This window comes from Seriola dumerili, unplaced genomic scaffold (assembly GCF_002260705.1).
Source record: "Seriola dumerili isolate Sdu_G_001 unplaced genomic scaffold, Sdu_1.0 BDQW01000056.1, whole genome shotgun sequence".
In the NCBI taxonomy this organism is placed as follows: Eukaryota; Metazoa; Chordata; class Actinopteri; order Carangiformes; family Carangidae; genus Seriola; species Seriola dumerili.
In genome coordinates, this window is record NW_019174311.1 from 2,803,206 (window position 1) to 2,822,027 (window position 18,822).

At 40.6% G+C, this 18,822-nt stretch overlaps 1 protein-coding gene across 1 annotated transcript in view; it reads right to left on the bottom strand.

The window, feature by feature from the left end:
- Nucleotides 1–18,822, bottom strand: part of foxj3 (forkhead box J3) — a 48,302-nt gene that overhangs the window by 11,313 nt on the left and 18,167 nt on the right. The window contains exons 2-5 of the mRNA XM_022741710.1: nucleotides 17,910–17,984; nucleotides 14,808–14,891; nucleotides 9,621–9,722; nucleotides 5,767–5,925 (exon numbers count right to left, since the gene is read on the bottom strand). Coding sequence (XP_022597431.1) covers nucleotides 5,767–5,925; nucleotides 9,621–9,722; nucleotides 14,808–14,891; nucleotides 17,910–17,984 — 420 coding nt within the window. The remainder of the gene's footprint in view (nucleotides 1–5,766; nucleotides 5,926–9,620; nucleotides 9,723–14,807; nucleotides 14,892–17,909; nucleotides 17,985–18,822) is intronic.

An 18,822-nucleotide genomic window follows, 5' to 3' on the forward strand; every position in this document is an offset into this window, starting at 1 on the left:
GGCGCTCATACAATAGGAGTCATCCAGCAAAAATCTATTCTAGTTCAACTTTTATCACAAAATCATCCATTAAAGCTCCACATCGACCAATAGAATATGGCAAACGTTCAGATTCCTGGTATATTACTGTTCACTCAGGACACGTACGTTGAGGTTTTATTGCAATAATAATGATACACATTATAGTTTGGCATCGTAGCTGTGCTCATGTGATGCTTTGGAGCATATCTCTTCAAGCTTGGCACAGCCTGTCCCTCACAAACCCCCTAACAAAGCCTGAGATACACAACATTTGATGAACATGAGCGCATATATATATATATATATATATATATATATATAAAGAAACATTCACACACAGCTGAATGCTAATACCGGCGGAGGCTGGGCTGGTTTATAGGGACCACCTAGTGTTAGAGATAGGACAAGGAAGGATTGGATAATATGCAGGACGCAGCTACTTCCTCGAGAAGCAATTGCTCCATAGTCTTTCCATGTGACAGCTAGCAAAACTGGCTACAGCTGCTTAGTTGAGCACAATACTGTGGCAGTGAGCGCCAAAATGGGTCTAATCAGAAAACAAAACACACACTCTGACTCTCACACACGCACTCAATAAAATCTATTCTAAGGCAAATTATACCACTGGTACAGGCTATGTAATGTAAAAACCATTCCCCATTCTAAAACATGTTATTTTACTTTTGAATGTTATTTCATTTTTTTTCTCCACAACCATTTGGTGACCCCTGGAAAATATCCTGTGAGCCTCAGGTTGAGAAACCACTGTCATAGATAATATTATAAACTGTTTTGGCGTCTGAAAATTCTTACACTCAAACTGGATTTCCCAGATTGGATTTTTATCTTTTTTTTTTATCTTTTCATCGATACCTGCAGCGATTTTTTTTTTTTAACACAGTGTTATTTTCTGCCTGAGTGGTTTTATAATTCAAAATTTTGCTCCTAATCTCACACAGATGATCTTGTTCTGATCAATCTAAACACAGAATAATATACAGAGGCACTTTTTAAAAATCTGTTTTGGGCTGATGATGCAATGTACACTTTAACACTGAGACAAATCTAAGTCGTATATATGCTACTTGAATTTTAAATCATACAAGAATTTGCCGGGGTTATGCCTCTATCGTTCACTGGAGTCAGGTAGTCAGAGTCAGGTGCCATTAGCAGCTTGGTTGAGCCTGTGTTACCATAAAGCACCAGATGACCTTCGAGGGAAAATGGCTGCTCACACTGAGCCTGGTTCTGCTAGAGGTTTCTACCTCTTGAAAGGAAGTTTTCCTCGCCACTGTCATCAAGTGCTTGCTCATGGTGGGATTTCTTTGGGTCTTTGTAAATAATATTATCAGACTCACTGTATATGAAAATGCCCTGAGAGAACTTCTGTTATGATTTGATGTGATATACAAATAAAATTGACTTGACTTGACAATTCAAAAGTGGAGAAGCCAAACCTCAAACTTCACTGTGAGAGGAGAAGAACAGGTCACATGATTGGCCTGCTTGGCCAAGTGAGGAGTGTGAGGCCATTAATGTCAGCACTGGAGTGGGCTGCTGCCTGTCAGTCAAAACACAGGGAAGCGAAGTGTTTGTAGTAGCTGAATCTAAATTGAGGAACCTGAATTTTATTTGGGAGAGCTGCACTGTAAAATAGATAGAAAGGTAAAATTCAATAATAATCACATTCCATTTCAAAGAATTTAATTAAATTGAAAGTTGTTGCCTTTCAAATTCAAATTAATTAAATCTACAAATCATCTTTTAATTCAGTTATTCAGTGTGATGATTATACCAAATTTGATTTCATGTAATTAAAATGAAATCCTCCTTGGGCACCAATTTATTTTCATACACAAAAACAAAATATTGTGCTTCAAATTTCTGTCTCATATTGTGAACGCAGCCCGTCTTCCTCCACCCTCAATCACTCATCCTCGCTGTCATCTTCCTCACCATCCACCCAGCAAATACAAGCAGTTTGCTCTGATCAGTGTGCCTCCACAAATATAAACCAACTTAGCATGTCACATCCCCCACACATCTACCTCCACCCACTAACGGCAGCCTTTCCATCAACTCTCTTGGTGCCTTTGAGATCTCTGCCAGTGATGCCACCAGTAATCACCGTCAGTCAGGAAGGTATCACCTGCGCCAGGTAATGAGGCAGAACTAACCCTGATCCCACTGGACTAGACCACAGATGAGGTCTGAAACGATAGAGGAGAAGGGCGAGGGGTGGAGGGGGTGATGCAGGGAGGAGGAAAACAAAAGATGGCCTCTAGAAATGAGAGGTTAACGAGATGAGATTGCACTGACCTTTGCTAATGCAGGTGGGAGGTGAGCGGGGAAAAGTGATTGATGGTAAAAAGGCGAGCAGCTGTTACAAGGGAAAAATAATGAGGGGGTGGGATTTTTCAGCACTTCTGTAATTTTGGACCAAATGTTTTTGGACCGAGAACGGCCTTTAAAATGGTGTTACATTTGGTTTAAAGGGACAGATAAAAAACACTTTGACAGGCATGTCAAATGTTCTACAAATTTTACAAAAGTCTCCATAATTCGATTAGACGTTTGGATACTTTAATGACTACAATGGCGAAATGAAGCTGTTGCAGCAGCGTGGAATAATAAATACACAGAATAAAATTGCCTGAATAAAAGGATTTACAAAGGAATATATCAAAGAGTTCACAAAGGTTTGTTCCCAGGGAGCATGAATGTATAGTACTTGGTCAAAATTTAAGTACTACACAAATTTCAGGTACTTGTACTGAACTTGAGTATTTTCAATATTCTGCTAGTTTATACTGAGCTCCATTTTGCAGAGAAATACTTTACTTACCGTACTTTTTACTCCACTACATTTATTTGACAGCTATAATTTCAAGTGACTTTCCAGATAAAAACTACATAAAAAAACATCTGATAAGCCAATCAAATGTAACACGTTGTTGGGTGGCATGGTGGCGCAGTGGTTAGCACTGTCGCCTCTAAATTGCCCGTAGGCGTGAACATGAGTGTGAATGGTTGTTTGTCTCTATATATCAGCCCTGTGATAGACTGGCAACTTGTCCCCGCCCTCGCCCTATGTTACTGGGATTGGCTCCACATTTCAGGCATCAATGAGTTGTCTGCAGCTGCGCTCGCTCTAATGTAACCTTAGTGGGTTTGGAATGTTAGATTTTATTTTTATTTTTTCCTCCTATCTTGTTCATTTTGTATTTATATATAATGATTATTTGTTGGCCAACGTGTAAATGTTGTTTAGTTCTGTTTTGTTTTGTTTTTTATATTACTTACATCTTTTTCTACAACATTATTCACGTATGCACTTTATAGACATGTCCTGTTAGTTTCATTTGACACAACAATGCATCTTGTTATACAATGTTTTTGGGGAAATTTTTGTTGGGGAAAAAAAAGAATAATAATGTCATACTGGGGCAATTATGAGTATTTTTACTTTTGAAGTACATTTTACTCATAATACTGTGATTTTAATTAAGTAGGATTCTGAATGCAGTAATGGAGTTTAGATTGTTGTACCAATACTTTTACTTAAGGAAAGGATCTAAGTACTTCTTCCATCACTGGTGAAATCAGTGTTTCCATTGTTGAAACATCTTAGAAAGACTAAATATATATTGTATTGATCTTTGATATCATAAATGCAAGGATTTTCCAGTTGCCAATTAAAGTAAGTAAAAAAAATGATTTTTTTAAAACAAGCCACTGTTATTATTTGTATCAACAGCCATTCTTAAAGGATAACTCTGAGATTTTTGTACCTGGGCTTTATTTTCCCATGTTCATGAGTGTTAATGATTGATAGGACCAAAAAATCATTGTGATCAATCCACTATTGAGCAAGAATGGTATATTGGCTCTGATCAAAAACTGTAATTTTACATGGCACAACAGTTGCTCTTCTATCACTGCCGTGATCAGATAGAATACTTTAAAACCCTAGTAAAAGTACCACAGAACAACACAAACAAACTAACAAATTGAGGCAGCGTTAGATCTGTAACTCCCATGTTCTGTGAGGTAAAATGACTGCTTTTGTCAATGGAGTCAGTGGAGGTTTTGTCAATGGGAAAATTCAGGTTCAAAAATCTCAGGATAATCCTTTACCACAGACTCCAGGTTCAATGCTCAATGCTCCAGCGACGTTGTCTTCATCTGATGAGCCTGTGATAAGCTGTTTATTGTTTACACTAAATATTTTGCTGTAAATCTGAAGTGCTCAGCATGGGACAGTTTATGTCCTGACAGATGGGTTGGCTAATCTAACCCCCTCCTTCATAAAAAGGCAACTTATTATCATCTCACACATACACTGCTCGAGACTAATCAATTCAAATAGCCGAAGGACCTTGTTTTGTAAAGGATGAGGAATCACTTAAACAGCCAGTGTGAAATCAGGCCAAATATGTCTCAGTGTATCAGTGGCCTGCCAAGTCTGGAGTGTACTTTACACTGGCCAAGACCGTAGGCACCATAACAGTAGACGATACACACAGACTTGATTTAAATAAACCTCACTGGGTGTGTGTGTGTGTGTGTGTGTGAGTGTGTGTGTGTGTGTGTTGCACGTACACACTGCTATGCCTCTAAAAAGCCACAGAAACGGCACAATCTCAGTGTTTAGTTGCTGACTAACAGAATTAGTTTGATTTTAATTATATACAGTTGTGCCCCTTTATTTCAAATTTGCTAATACTGGAGTGGTCAGGCATCACTGATATGCATCAGAGGTGGTTACGGCGAACTGTCACCACAGATGAACGACTCTAATGTTTAATGCAGTTTTATGTTCGCATCATAGAAGCACTTTTCCAAAGCATACCAGCGTTTCCCGCAGGTTCAGAGTTTATTTTGTGCTGTTTGACCCTGAGGGGTGTGAGGGGTTGCAAACAGAACTGATTGTCGACTGCAAAACAAAATTCAATTCACAAGCTAAATAACCAGTCAAAATGAACACAACATTCACCGACAGGCAACTGAGTTTTCAGTTACTCTGCACTTTCAACTGCATTTCCACACTTCTGAGAGAAAGAAGTGATGAATACAAAAATCTTTTTGGAAGGGGGCAATTTGATTCGTTTGAGGAGCCCAATTAAATTCTCTATATGGGGAAAACTGATTGAAATTGTCCTTTTGACAGAATGTGTATCTATGCATCTCAAAGTAAAACCACAGCAATAAAATTAAAAGATTTCCTTTGCTCATACCATCTGCTTAACTCTACGGATACAGTACAGAATAGTGCATATGTCATCTGAGCACAGTGAATGTGCTCTGCAGAAGACCACTGAGAATACATTTGCTTGCAAAGTCTGAACATCAAACAGAAAATGAGAGTTTGTTCCAGCGTACACGTAGTTAGCTGGTTACCACCTCTTCAGTCTGCTGAGGGTGTGCAGCAGACACCTTCTGTACTGAGAGTGTCTGGACCGGTGACTGAATCATCCAGATTATGTCAGAATCAAGGGAACAAAGAACATATGACACAAATCGATTTGGTTTGAATGCTGGTAGTTAAAACTTGTCATTTCATGATGTAAAAAAGAAAGAAAAGTGGGAGAAAGCACTGGCCCTGCTGAAGTGTCCTTCAACCAGACACTACGTCTGTAGCAGCTTCAGGTCAGCTGTTGTCCTTGTGCAGATAAAAAATAAGAAAAAATAAATACTCCTGCAGCAATCATTAGACTGTCAGCCGAAATGAAGAAAAGATCTTACTGGTGTGTAGCTGTGTACGTTGCTGCCGCTGCTGACGGCAGTGTTCAGGTTGTTAAGGTTGACGGACGCCAAACTCTGCTCTGAAAGACTGTTGCTGAGGCTGCCGCCCAAACTCCCTGGACTCTCACTGCCCTCTGCCTCAGGGTTGTACAGCGCTACCTACACACACACACACACACACACACACACACACACACACACACATTTTTATAACGCAAGGTAACATGACAATAAAGGGTAACATGGAGTCATCAAAGGCAGTCACTCATGATTTTATCCCTCCTCCTTCTTACTTTCCTTCGTTTTGCCCATTTGCCGAGTCATATCCAGATTGAAGTGAACACTGCCCACCTCAAGAAGTTACCTATGCACCATTAACTTGTGAGACAACTCATGAGGAAATATGGAAATTAAAGTGCTCAAAGCAAATTAACCCTGCTGCTGCATAAAAGCCCAGAACCTAAACTTTTTTTCCTTAAATATGGTGATTTTAATCTGGTGTCCTGACCCAGCGACCACTGGGTAACAGGAATTACTTTGTTGTCTGACAGTAGGGCACCATTGAAGACACAAGTTTCCCTTCAGAGGAAGTGCACTGCATATTGTCTGGTGGTGACAGATCACAGAGCTTTTAAAAGCAGTGCCTCAGGATTATGTTGAATCATATTTCTCTTGTTTTGTTTGACTGTCAGTGCTTGTGAAGCACAGCACCAGCATTACCTCCAGGCTACATTTAACTGTATAGACAAATCTGAAAATATAGCCTTAGGGTGAGGCAACAGTAAAGGCTCTCTGGGGCAGTGCTCTACCCTGCAGAACATCCTGTAGCGGAAAAAGAAGTGTTTTTGAGCGGTGAGTTTGAGTGTTAATCCTGAGCATTTCTGTGAGTGAGTGAATCTGTCATTCTCCTTGCTGTGTCACTGTAGTAACTAGAAAATGATTCTGTAGTTTACAAGAACATCTGACGTGTACATCTATGTATTAGAAAAGAAAAGATCTCATAATGTTTCTAGAAAGGCTTCAAGTTTTTTTAAAACGTAGCAAAGCATCATTAACTAGGAATTTAGGAATTCAAGTAAAAACATTACAATATCTGAATGTAATGATGACTATAATAATCTTTGTCAAGGAAAATACCTTCTGTTATCCCAATTTCCAAGTATCATATTATAAGAATGTCTTTTTCAAAACCACAGGCCCTCCAATGCAAACAGAATATTAGTGAGCAAATGTGTTATTGCAGAGGCTCTGATGCACTGCTGCGCCTGCAGGACGCCACCTGTCTGGTTGTGGGTGGATTTCATTGACGTTGGCATCGGCATCGTTATCGTCAAGGTCTTCCTCACGCTGCTGTGAATCATTGTTTCGAAAATGTATAGTGATGACTAAGAACAATCAAGTTTTAGTCTCTACTGGAGTAAAACAAATTAAGTGCAAACTGCTTAAGGTGAGTGAACAGTTTCCTGTTGTCTCTTCGCAGCAAACTGTCTGGGGAAATGTTGATGCCGATTTCCTTGGCTGCTCATGATGTTCACCTCTTGCTTTTTATTGTCAAATTTCATGACTAATTTGTCTGTGTATGTTATAAAACTGGAGAAACTTTATAGAGTTGGTCAATATGTGAGCAAGTAACAGTTTTAGGGATTAGTCATAAAATAGTAGGTAGGTAATTTAAAATATTAGCAACTATTTAGATCATATTCCAATTACATGAATCCATTACCCATGTTTTATATTGTAGACTATAAAATGTGAAAATGAATGACAAATACCTATCACACATTCCCAAACAGTCAAACTTCTGATGATCTGAAACACAAAAATGCTGAAAATCTTCAAATTAAAGAAGCAGATTAACCAGCAACTGCTTGAAATCGTTACTGGCTCAATCACAATAAATTGGTAATAATGATTACAGGAAGCGAATACATAGCTATATATAATGCTGTTAAAATTATTACAAAAAATATACATGTATTTAATTTTACATGACAGCTGAATCCCCTGTCATCAAAGGATTTTATAATGACACATTCTGGGACGTTTGAGTCAAGATCTGTGAAAAGAGTTGAATGGAAAACTGGAATGAGCTGTCAAGTCCAGACGTTCACATCTCGTCCAGACCAAACACTCTGAGTTATGTGAGCTGCTGCTGCGGGACAAATTTCTCTTTGGTCGGGGTCAGACGAAGAGGTCATGTACTAAACATCATCATTCTATGTGTGCGTATGTACGTGTGTTTGTGTGTGTGTGTGTGTGTGTGTGTGTGTGTGCGTGTGTACGTGTGTACGTGTGTTTGTGTGTGGCAGATCAGACAGGCGTCAGAGGTCCCAGTTGCTGCTTGATCTTTGACCCTCATAGAAACAGTCACACCCAATTTTGCTTTTTAGTCAGCGCATGTACACGTGTTTGTGTGTGTGTGTGTGTGTGTGTGTGTGTGTGTGTGTGTGTGTGTGTGTGTGTGTGTGTGTCATTGCGTAAGGTTGTGTTTGAAGGTGTAGACCTGTAAAACAGTCCAAGCCACTGATGGTGAAAGAGAAAAACAGAAACTCCTTCTGCTGCAGTTTTCAGTCAAGTGCGTCTTATAACCAGTTGGTTATTTATAGCCTCCACAAAGTTCAACACATTCTTTTCAGTAGCAAGTACAAATGACTTCATCTGACTGACTAATTAATTTGTAAAAATCATCATTAAGCATCGTTAAGAAATAAAAAATACTCATTACAGGTAATGGCCAATAAAGTAGCAGCATTCTGAGCTTTTCAACTATTTAACGTTTCTGTATGTAATAGTTGTGGATCCTGAAGCATATTATGACTAGTACATAGCAGCATCACAAGTCGACCACTCACGGTTCACCCACTCCCTGCCTTCAAAACTAAAGGAGCATGTGGAGGCTGTTGCTGTGGATATAGATGCATCTCTTCTGCTCCTCGCTGCCTTCGCTCAAACTCACAGTCATCCATAAACTTCTGAAAAGAACTCAGTAAGGTTGGTAATTGGCCATGTAGCTAATATTAGCAACTATATCGAGACCTCGTTGACTCATGAGGAGCTGTAACAATAAACCAATAACATCATGATTTATGTTGCCTACACAAGGACTTCTCATTTCCTGTTTGAGTGTTGCGTGACTTACCTTCCTTCCTATTTGAATTAGATTCTCATTTTTGCTGAGACGCAAGCAGACCCTAAAGTCAGAATCTGTCTCGGACTCTGACACTGTTACATTCTGGAAAACTGGCACCGTGACATATACATGTATGCCAAATTAGCTATTAGGTTATGGTGAACCACTGTGTTAAATTACAACTTTGTGATTTAGTCTCTTTCCTACTTGGGAAAAATTAAAATTCTCTTTAGGCTACTACGTTAAAGGCGAAGTATGTTTTCCTCAAATTGGACTGCTACTATTATTTTCATTATTAGTTGAATTGCAGATTATTTTCTCCTTTGATCAATTAATCACTTTGTCTATAAAATGTAAATTAGCAAAAATGTTGATCACAACTTCCAGCAGCCAAAATGGAATTGAACAGCGTAACAAATCCACAGACTCTGACAAAGAAAACGATCACGTCTTCACATCTGAGAAACCGGAACCAGCAAATGTTTGTTCGCCATTATCGCTTGTAAAAGGATTTTGATCAATTTATAGATTATTTGACTAATCATTGCAGATCTACCGTCAACAGTAAAAATATATATGTACAACTAGAAGAGTCTGGTGCCTACGACCATTCAAACTATCCATGTTGTTCCTACCACTGAAGCTCAAATGCAATCAGGGATAGCTGAGAAGAAACAATGGGCATTTATTGCACTCTTTCACAACTGACAAGCTGGTGTCGTACCTTGTTGGTCACAGCATTGATGGCCAGTGTGGGAGACGCCCCTCCTGACATGATGCAGTCCATTCTCAGAGACTCGGACTCTAGGCTGTAAGGAGTAGATGCCTGGTGGGAGAACAGGGAAGAGGACAGCTAATGAGGACCCCAAAATAATCGGAGAAAACAAGCTGTTTGTATTGATATGACTGTATCTCCTACAATAAGTCAAGCACATTGATTTCGATCGGCGGGAGACGTATGAAGAAAAACTGGTGAACAATGAAAGACAAATAACAAGAGGCATTTGGATTGTCTCATGTCCCACGATGATCTCCATGACAACAGAACATGTACGTTCACAATGCAAATAGTTGTCATCAAGAATGTTAACACAAGATTTAAAAAAAACAGTTTTACCTCATTAATATACAAATGAATGCAGCAAGGTACACCGAAATACATCATCTACTCCATATGGGGCATGTAATAACTTTCATATATGTATTGTCTTTGAGTTATCATGTTCACAAAAAACAATCTATTTCTTCCTAATTAAGCTAATTAGCTCACTGAATTTCAAAGATTTTTATACCAACACATTCTCCTTTGCATACTACAAACCTGCCATCAGTTTGAACTTGTTAGAATTCAGTGTTAAGGAGTTATAGCAATTTCTGGGAAATCAGCGTTCCCTCATTAATATGCAAATATATGCCAGAGGATGCTCCAAACTCTAATCAGATCATCTACTCTATATGAGATACCTGTGGTGTACATATGAAGTTTCTGCTACGTGTTGTTCCTGAGGTATCACGTTCACAAGAATGTGTGTACAGTGTCACAGAGTCACAGAGTACCATGGTGGCAGGAGATAAAAATCACACTGTAGCAAATGAGTAGATGGCTGCTTACCTGATATACACCTGTATAATCCTTCTAGAAACATAATTATGCTATACTGAGCTAATCAAGCTTTCATTAATGAATCCACAGGCGAGTGGGGGGCGGCAAAATTTGATTTAGATCCGATACCAAGCCATACCAAAGCCAGGATCACAATCTCAATATCAGTACTTTTCATTGTTAAAGGCAGGTGATGTCCAGTCATGTGGGAGAGAAAAATGTCATGTTTTATAAGGGGAACACATCATTAATAGGCGACTTCTGAATATATTTTAATTACCACCAAGTAATTTACCAAACACGGGTATTGCTTGTTACTATTCCGTGTTAATCGGGACCATACCATTGGCCATACAATAAAAGCTAATGACAACAATGTCAATCACCCAGACGTGAGCCTGCATCACTAGTTGTGTTTTCTTTCTGTACACATATGGAGTTGAGCCTGGTAACATTTCAATAGGTGCACAAATACTTTTTCCACACTAACTGTAAAGTGTTGCCTATTAATTAACATGCAAAAGTATTCCCAATATGTTCCCCTGTAATTAGAAATATGCAAGGGAGAGTGACGGTAAAAACCAGGATGGAAATGAAATGTGACAAAGGTTATGAGAATTTTCTGAACGCTGCAAGTTCATGATTCTGTGCTGAGCTTCCTGACTCACCACCGCGCCCCAGGCTCCCACTATGTGAACTAGTTGAGGCGCGCTTCATTTAAATTGCCGGACACTTACACACCCTGGAAAGTGGACACATCACCTGCACTTGATAAGATAAATCAAGCCATCCTCATGTATTATTCACATACCTACAATGTATTCAGCGGCAGTTCATTCAGCAGTTTTTTTGCGGGTTTTTTTTGTTGTTTTTTTTCTTTTTTTGCTGTCCTCACAAAGAGCTAAAGTAGGGTTAACTGAGTGTGGGGATATGAGGAACTATTCAAAGATCGATGAGGGGCTAAATTGCCGCCCGCAAGAAAAAAAAAAAAAAAAAAAAAAAAATGGGGACGATATTTTTTTCTCCTTGTCTAACTCCTTTCAGGGTTCAAGACAGCTTGCCTGCCTTCCCAAACTGCTTACAGTAAGAGGATTGGTTGGTAACAATGCAATCTTTAATTTATGATAAACTCCCAGTGAAAACGGGTTGTTGGTTCCCTGGTGGAGGCACTTAAAAGGAAGACAACGGAGAGGTGAAGAGAGGAGTGAGGAAGGCTTGTGGGAAAAAGGGGGGGGGGGGGGGGGGGGGGGGGGGGAATAGGGTAGTGAGATAATTGAGTGGTGACGGACAGACAGACAGGCAGACAGAGAGGCATGCAGGAAATCAAAGAGAGTGATTATGCTAAGGGCACCGGAGACGCAGGTACTAAACTAAGTGTACACTCCCTGTCTACACAGTTACACAATGCATTTATGCAGCTGACGTTCAGCCTTGCTGCCAACTTCAAATCTTTTCATTTGCGCAGATGCTGTCATCAGGAGACTTTAAAGACTTTGACTGTGTAGCCCAGGTGCAACAAAACCCCAATGAAAACAGCACGACATATTTAGCCCACCTGTTTTTTTCAGGCGGTAACACTGCTATAAATCTTACCACTTAAAACCTCCCTGTTTCTCCTTAGCCCATGTGACAGCCCACAGTGCGTCTGCCAGCAGTGCAAGTGAGGCGTAAGAAAAGGGGTCGAAGGGCCCATCCATGTAAGACGAGATGACAAGCCTCTGAATTAATTAATGTTTGTAATAAAAAAAAAATCGTTGGTGAAGAAAATATGTCTAATGGCAGCCCCGGGGCCTTCTGTGGTAATTAACTGGAACACAAGCCTAGAATACTCTCCCTCCTCCCTCCTCTCCCTCTTACTTTTTTCCCTCCTTCCCCTTGCAGCTTGACTTTTTCCTCTCTGCTCTCTCTACCTTGATGTCTTTTTCACTTTTTTCCCCCTGCATCCTTTCTTTCACACCCCCCCCCCTACATTTCTCTCTGTTTTACCTCAATTCTTCCTCCAATGATACAACTGTGATTGTGCACTTTGCCGCTCCACGCCTGCCTGAGTTCCCAGGAGAGGAGAAGGCTAAAGCAGCAACAGAGGCAGAGAGGCAGAGACAGAGGAGAGACTGGCACACAAACAGATAAACACACAAACACAAAGATAATGATCAAGATGCGCAAACAGTGACAGAGACACAGGATGAGAAAAGAAGGGAGATGACCAGTTGTGCTGCGCCGTGATGAAAGACTCTGCAGGTTTGCAATAACAAACACTTTGGTATACAGTCAGAAAAAGCCTCAGTGAGTCAGCTGCTGGATACAAAGATCTATGGTATGCAAAAAAAAAAAAAGAAAAAAAAAAGAGCAAATCTTCTGCAGCTAATTTTACTGACTGGTTTCTCAACCTTTGCTAAAGAAAATGTTATCATGCTACCTGAAGTCTAAGCATTGATACGATACCTGAGCTTCTTTTTCAGAGGACCTAGATTCCATCAGAGCACTGGTGTGCCACTGAGCGCTGCAGCGGCGTCTTTAATTATTTCTGTTTGTTTATTCCCATAGAGATGTATAGCATGTATCTTCTTGGAGCACAGTTATCGGTTCATTTAAGCTCAGTTGCGGTGACTTTCATCTGTTCAATGTGTTGAATACTGAATGTGCTCGTTCGCTCTGGAAGTAGTTTTGATATTTCTAATCAGCTACTAAAGAGACAGACAGCTGAATGCAAAATATACAGTAGTCAGAGATGGAGTCAAAACAACAGAGATGCAGGCGCACAGAGGTGATATAACACATGCGATACATCATGGTGCTCACTCTGCACTGCTTTTGTATTCAGATCCTCAGGTTAATGACTGAACAGCAGCTGCATTCTGCCGAGCTGATGCAGGGTTACATATATTTATAGCCTCGGCCGCTGTCAATCAATTTCCCAAAACTAATTTTCATTCCTACTTCTGGGTTCTCACTATTCTACTCTGCTCTATCTTGTATCTTGTTCCTGCTGTTTCTGTGGCATCTTGAAAACTGCAAATCCAGGAGCCTGTGGTTAACATGTATTAACATGTAAATCAAACCCACCTGACCTGGATGAATATACAATCATGACATTGTTTAGCTGAGACCACAGGCTATCACGCTGTTATGTCACATTGTATAGAGAAAATGGCACATGTGCTAGAGTGGGGGCATTGTTATCAGACACAGAGATTTTTCTCTACATTCTCCTATAGGAGAGGGTCCTGTAATAAGTGAGTCGATATCAATCAAATGGTACAAAGCAAGGACAAACCTGCCTGTTCAAGCCAGCCAGGAAAAAGGTGCATTTTGTGGTTGAGGTGTTTGATATTTTGCAGCAAACACAAACATATCCCAGTCAATGCTCAACCAAATCATCCTCTGGTATGGTGGACAATTAGACTGATGGATCAGCAGCAAGAAAGAAAATCACAAAGAAAGCAAAAGAATAACCTGCATGTTTCAGTCTCTTCATAGAGATTAATTCATTAATTACCATGGTTGAGAAGGTAACTGCCCGTGTGGCTGTGAAAGACTGTTGTTTTGCTTGAAACTGCTCAGTAACAGTGCGGAGTAGAGATGCTGCATCCCATAAACCCCTTTCCCCAGTCACCCCATCTTCTTATTTTTTTACCTGATATCACTGATCTAGCCCATAATCCCAGATCTGTGCTGCAGGTGCACCATGTGCCAAGACGTGGGTACTGCTGGTCCACACAGCGCGCTACTGAATACAATTTATTCTACTGAATCACCAAGAATGACACAGCAACAGAACATAACTGATTAATTTGCTGATGTGTTTTAAACTGTCATTTGTTTTGCATTATTCAGTGTAGAGTCCGGTCGACTGTCACATTTCACTGCTCTGTCATGGCTGACGATGCCTTCCTGGTCTGCTGGTCTGTCCTCGCATCATTATAGGTGTGTACACACATAAGCATTTTCTACAACATCTAGTTTCCCACTCTCTTGTTTTTCTGCTTGTGTACCTTCTCACACTGATACATCATGAACACTCTCTGAGACAAATGCTCACATTGTCAGCAAAATCCTGGCTTCTGCCCCTTTGATGACAGCGAGCCTGAGCTGGTATAAGGAAATCATTTTTTATTTAAGAATGTGGAAACTAAAAAAAAAAAAAGGTAAGGTAAGATTGTGTTTTTGCACCAGACAAACCTTTCCTTACTTTGGAGATGCCTGTAGAGATGTCAGGTGAATACTAGCTGAGCAGTGTACCACCACATTATAAGGCTTTTAAAACGACAAGCTTTAGTATCAAAAGGTTTTGGTTAAGGTACTTACCCTTTCTCCAGATCGCGGTCTCTTCTTTGGCCTGCTGGGTACTGTGTCTTCTTTAGGATTGGTATCTATGGCCCAGTAGGAACCCTGAAGAGTGACCCCAACAAAAAAACCAAACCATTAAAACTTCTGTTCGGTTGAAACTGCTTATGTATTTCTACGGTGCTCTTTGATTTGCTCAGAAGGTTTAAGCGCACTTCCACCTCCTTTACCAACTGTATCAGTGTGTGGCTGGTATTATTTTCACCTTGTGCATCTGTGTGAATCATCCTGGCAAAATGTGGTCATGGAGACACCTACTGTGGCAGGAACTACCACAGAGGCAGGTGTTCATGTGTCAGTGGACAGATTTTGTCCAGAGTTTTAAATTGTGCAAGATGCAGTCACGAAACTTTACAGGTGTGTAGTTGAGAACTTCTGAGTATTCATGGGTCAGAAGCTACCGGGTTGACAGGCATTGCTATCCCATCGCCCACTCTTTAATAAGTCAGTGGTGAAAAAAAATTCCTCAAAATCACAAAAACAGAAACAGCACAGAGGGAATAACTGAAAATACTCTATTACAAGTACTGAATTTAAAATGAGAATAGTGATACCTGTAAACTAAATATAAAAATGTACCTTAAGTATCAAGTATATCGGTAATCAGCATAAGAAAGACTGTTGGTGCTTTAGGTGGTCCAGGTGAGCAGAGCTACAGCAAAGGATCGTTTTTTATAAGTAGATAAATTCATGTTTTGAATGTTAACTTCCATAAAAACCGTTTTCCAAACTAAAATCTCAAAATTGTCTTTCAATATGGTGCTTCAGTAAACAAGCTACTTCCCATCTCCTATGATAATATCGATATCTTTGCCTCAGAAATCCCGTGTCCGTCAGCGTATAAACGCCATGTCTCAGGAAACGAGCGAGGATCACATGTCACTCGAAAATTTCACAGCGGTGGGTTCGAAAAAAACGCCTCTCACCTGAAGTCTGGTTTGAACTCTTCTCCTGGTTCTTTCCTTCAAAACCTTCTCTCATCAATCATTAGTCAAAACATTTATAGATTCAGTGTTTTTAATAAACTTGTCGATCCGGCTGTTAACCCAGCACGGTACTGGCCACAAAACATTTAAAAGATTCTTACTGACCTCACAGAAAAAACACCAGTTCAAGTTCATATCAATATGAATGCCCAGAGGAAACAATTTTACACTTAAATTGTTATTGTAAATAATGACCTAGCTTCTCCCCCACTGTTTTAGATGATGTTATAGTTAAGGAAGGTACATTTGAACACTGTATATTATATTATTCACTACAGTTTACATCTGTTATTATCTCTCAGAGTTATATTCATCACGTTCTCTAAAACACACAAGTATCCCCTCCTATTGTGGACAGCATTAATTCCCTTTTTTCTCACTTTGGTAGAAAAAGTCTGCCGAGGCTGCATCAGTTTCCCTAATAGGGGGGACCAAGTGTCACTAAAAAAGTGCAGTAGATGGATCTCCCTTGCATCCGATAAAACCAGTGTATCTGTTGTTATTCCAGCACTGTATCCAATCAGTTTTCTCTAGGTTTAGTTTTCCTGTGGTGCGTGCTCCGGCTTCCTTTCCCCAGAAAATCCACTGAAATCCTTTTGATACACAATGTTAAAACACAGCAGCCTCCAAAATAAACACATACAATGAGAGAGGAGGAAATCAATTGCTTTTAGGTCCTTGATTTCCTCCTGGTCTGATTTTTTTTTCTCCCTTTCATTTTCCCCTCTTCCCTCCCAAGGAGGTCCAGAGCCGCAGACTGAATTCAGGAGGTTCATCTAGGCCACACACACACACACACAAACGCAGACAAACACACACGGCCCGCTCCCCACCTCCCCCATCCTTGCCTCTTCTCCTCCCCCTGTCTCTCAGTCCCACATCACTGAACAGTACACAGCCAATTAACGTTAGCACATGCATGATTTAGCTTCTCCACTCTCTCTATGGCTTCAAACGGAGCATGTACATTCAACTTCTCTACACACAGATGACCTCCCCCCATGCTGAGGTATCGACCACTTCGATCCACGGTGTGAATTAAGGTGCTGGTCAGGTCCAAGTCAGGCTAATCGGGGGGGGGGGGGGGGGGGGGGGGGGGGGGGAGGGGGGGGGGGCTCTCTTTGTGTCTTTGCAGAGTATGGGCCTCCACTCAAGCCCAAGGATTTTGTTTGAATTATTTAAACCTTCTTCCCCTTAATTCATTTTTCAATGGCTCCAAAACCCCTGCAGCCTGGAGACACCCCTACCCCAAACAAAATGAGCAGAGTTGAGAAAGCTCAATGAAAAGTTTGGGCTTGTCAGTTTTTGTAAAAGTGGTGGACTGTTTCTCACATTAACCCTGTGATGAGCCGAAATGCAGACATTTGAGCTTTTATTAAAAAACCTTGTAAGGACAAGCTCCAGTGATCAGCTGTAATTATATGCTTTCTCCATCTGAGCAATTCCTCCGATTCAGCACAAACAAGGACTTGACAAGTTGTTGTTATCAAACTGGCGTTGCTGAAGTGGACGTGGCAGCTCTGCTTCCTAACCACAGTCGTCGCAGTGGTGAAACATATCTAAGGCTTCCTCTGATTGTGTGTGTGAGAGAGAAACAGAGCCTAATAAACCATAACAGATGTGTGAATGGCCTCGTATCTGAAGGAGTGTACCTACATATACTTATTATTCATTACTCCCTGTACCACATTATTACTTGGCAGAATCAATATCGGAAGAGCCGCAGAAAACACAGAAAGCTGCATTAGGCATTCAGCACAGACGGTTATGGAGCTACAAATTGCTTTTAAGTGCAGACACTGTGTGTGTGTGTGTGTGTGTGTGTGTGTGTGTGTGTGTGTGTGTGTGTGTGTGTGACAAAGAAAGAGAACAAGTGAGTACGCGTGTCTTTGGGTGCACTTATACACAAATGTGTGCACATATGCAGCACAAGGGCGACTAAACACGTGAAAAGTAATCGCCGTAGCCTCTGCCTTATTTGTAAGCTTGCTGAAATAGGTTTGCATTTTCATTGTGTGTCACACCATAATTCAAGCTGAGCTTTTCAGTCGCATTACATTGTTCAGGAAATACTTACTTTTCCAGGGTCGTCTTTGGAGCGAGGCACTTTGAGAAAACACTTGTTCAAGGACAGGTTGTGTCGTATAGAATTCTGCAGGGAGTGACAGACAGCCGGAGAGAGACGGAGAGGGAGAAAGGAAGGGAAAGAAAAGGCAGGAAGAAGACAAGAAACAGGACAAAAAATAGTTGGAGAGTAAATCCACTAAATCCATTTTTCCAAGTAAGTAAATTACATTTACACTCACTTCAATGTACTGTCAACTGATTCTGGTCCCAGTCTATGGTTATCATTGGAGCGGCACTTCTTTCCAGAGATGACTGTATATTCTGTCCTTTAAAGCAGTGGTTCACAACCATAGGCAGGGGCCCCAGAGAGGTCACAAGATAAATCTGAGTTGTCAAAAATATTTCTTCCACACTAGGGGTGGGCGATACGACCATCTTCTATCACTGTGCATGTTATTTTACATCACATTGTTCTGTAAATGCAATTAAGAAATGGTTTAAAATAAGAAGAATAGAAGTTGCATCCATCTTTAGGAACACATTCTTCTCCATTATTTTGGGTTGGTTCACACGCCTTCTGCTCTGTATTTACAATTTCATTCTCCTCTTCTGTTTTTCTAGTCTCTCTCTTCTTCTGCAGCGGTTGGCAGAGCTAGTATAGAGGCGCATTAGCGCCACTTCACGTGAGAACATGGACAGCAGTCTTGCTGCCCAAATCACGTTACCTTGTGAGGCAGCTGGATTCACGAGATCACTGCCTGTCCTGATGACATCACAGAGACAGTAAGGAATAGGTACCGCAGTGGAAGCGGTGTTAGGAAATCTCTACCGGTGGACGCGTTTCTACCATTGCATGGTATATACCACTGGTTCCCAACCTGTGGGCCGAGGCTCACTGGTGGTCCGCGAATATATTGCAAGTG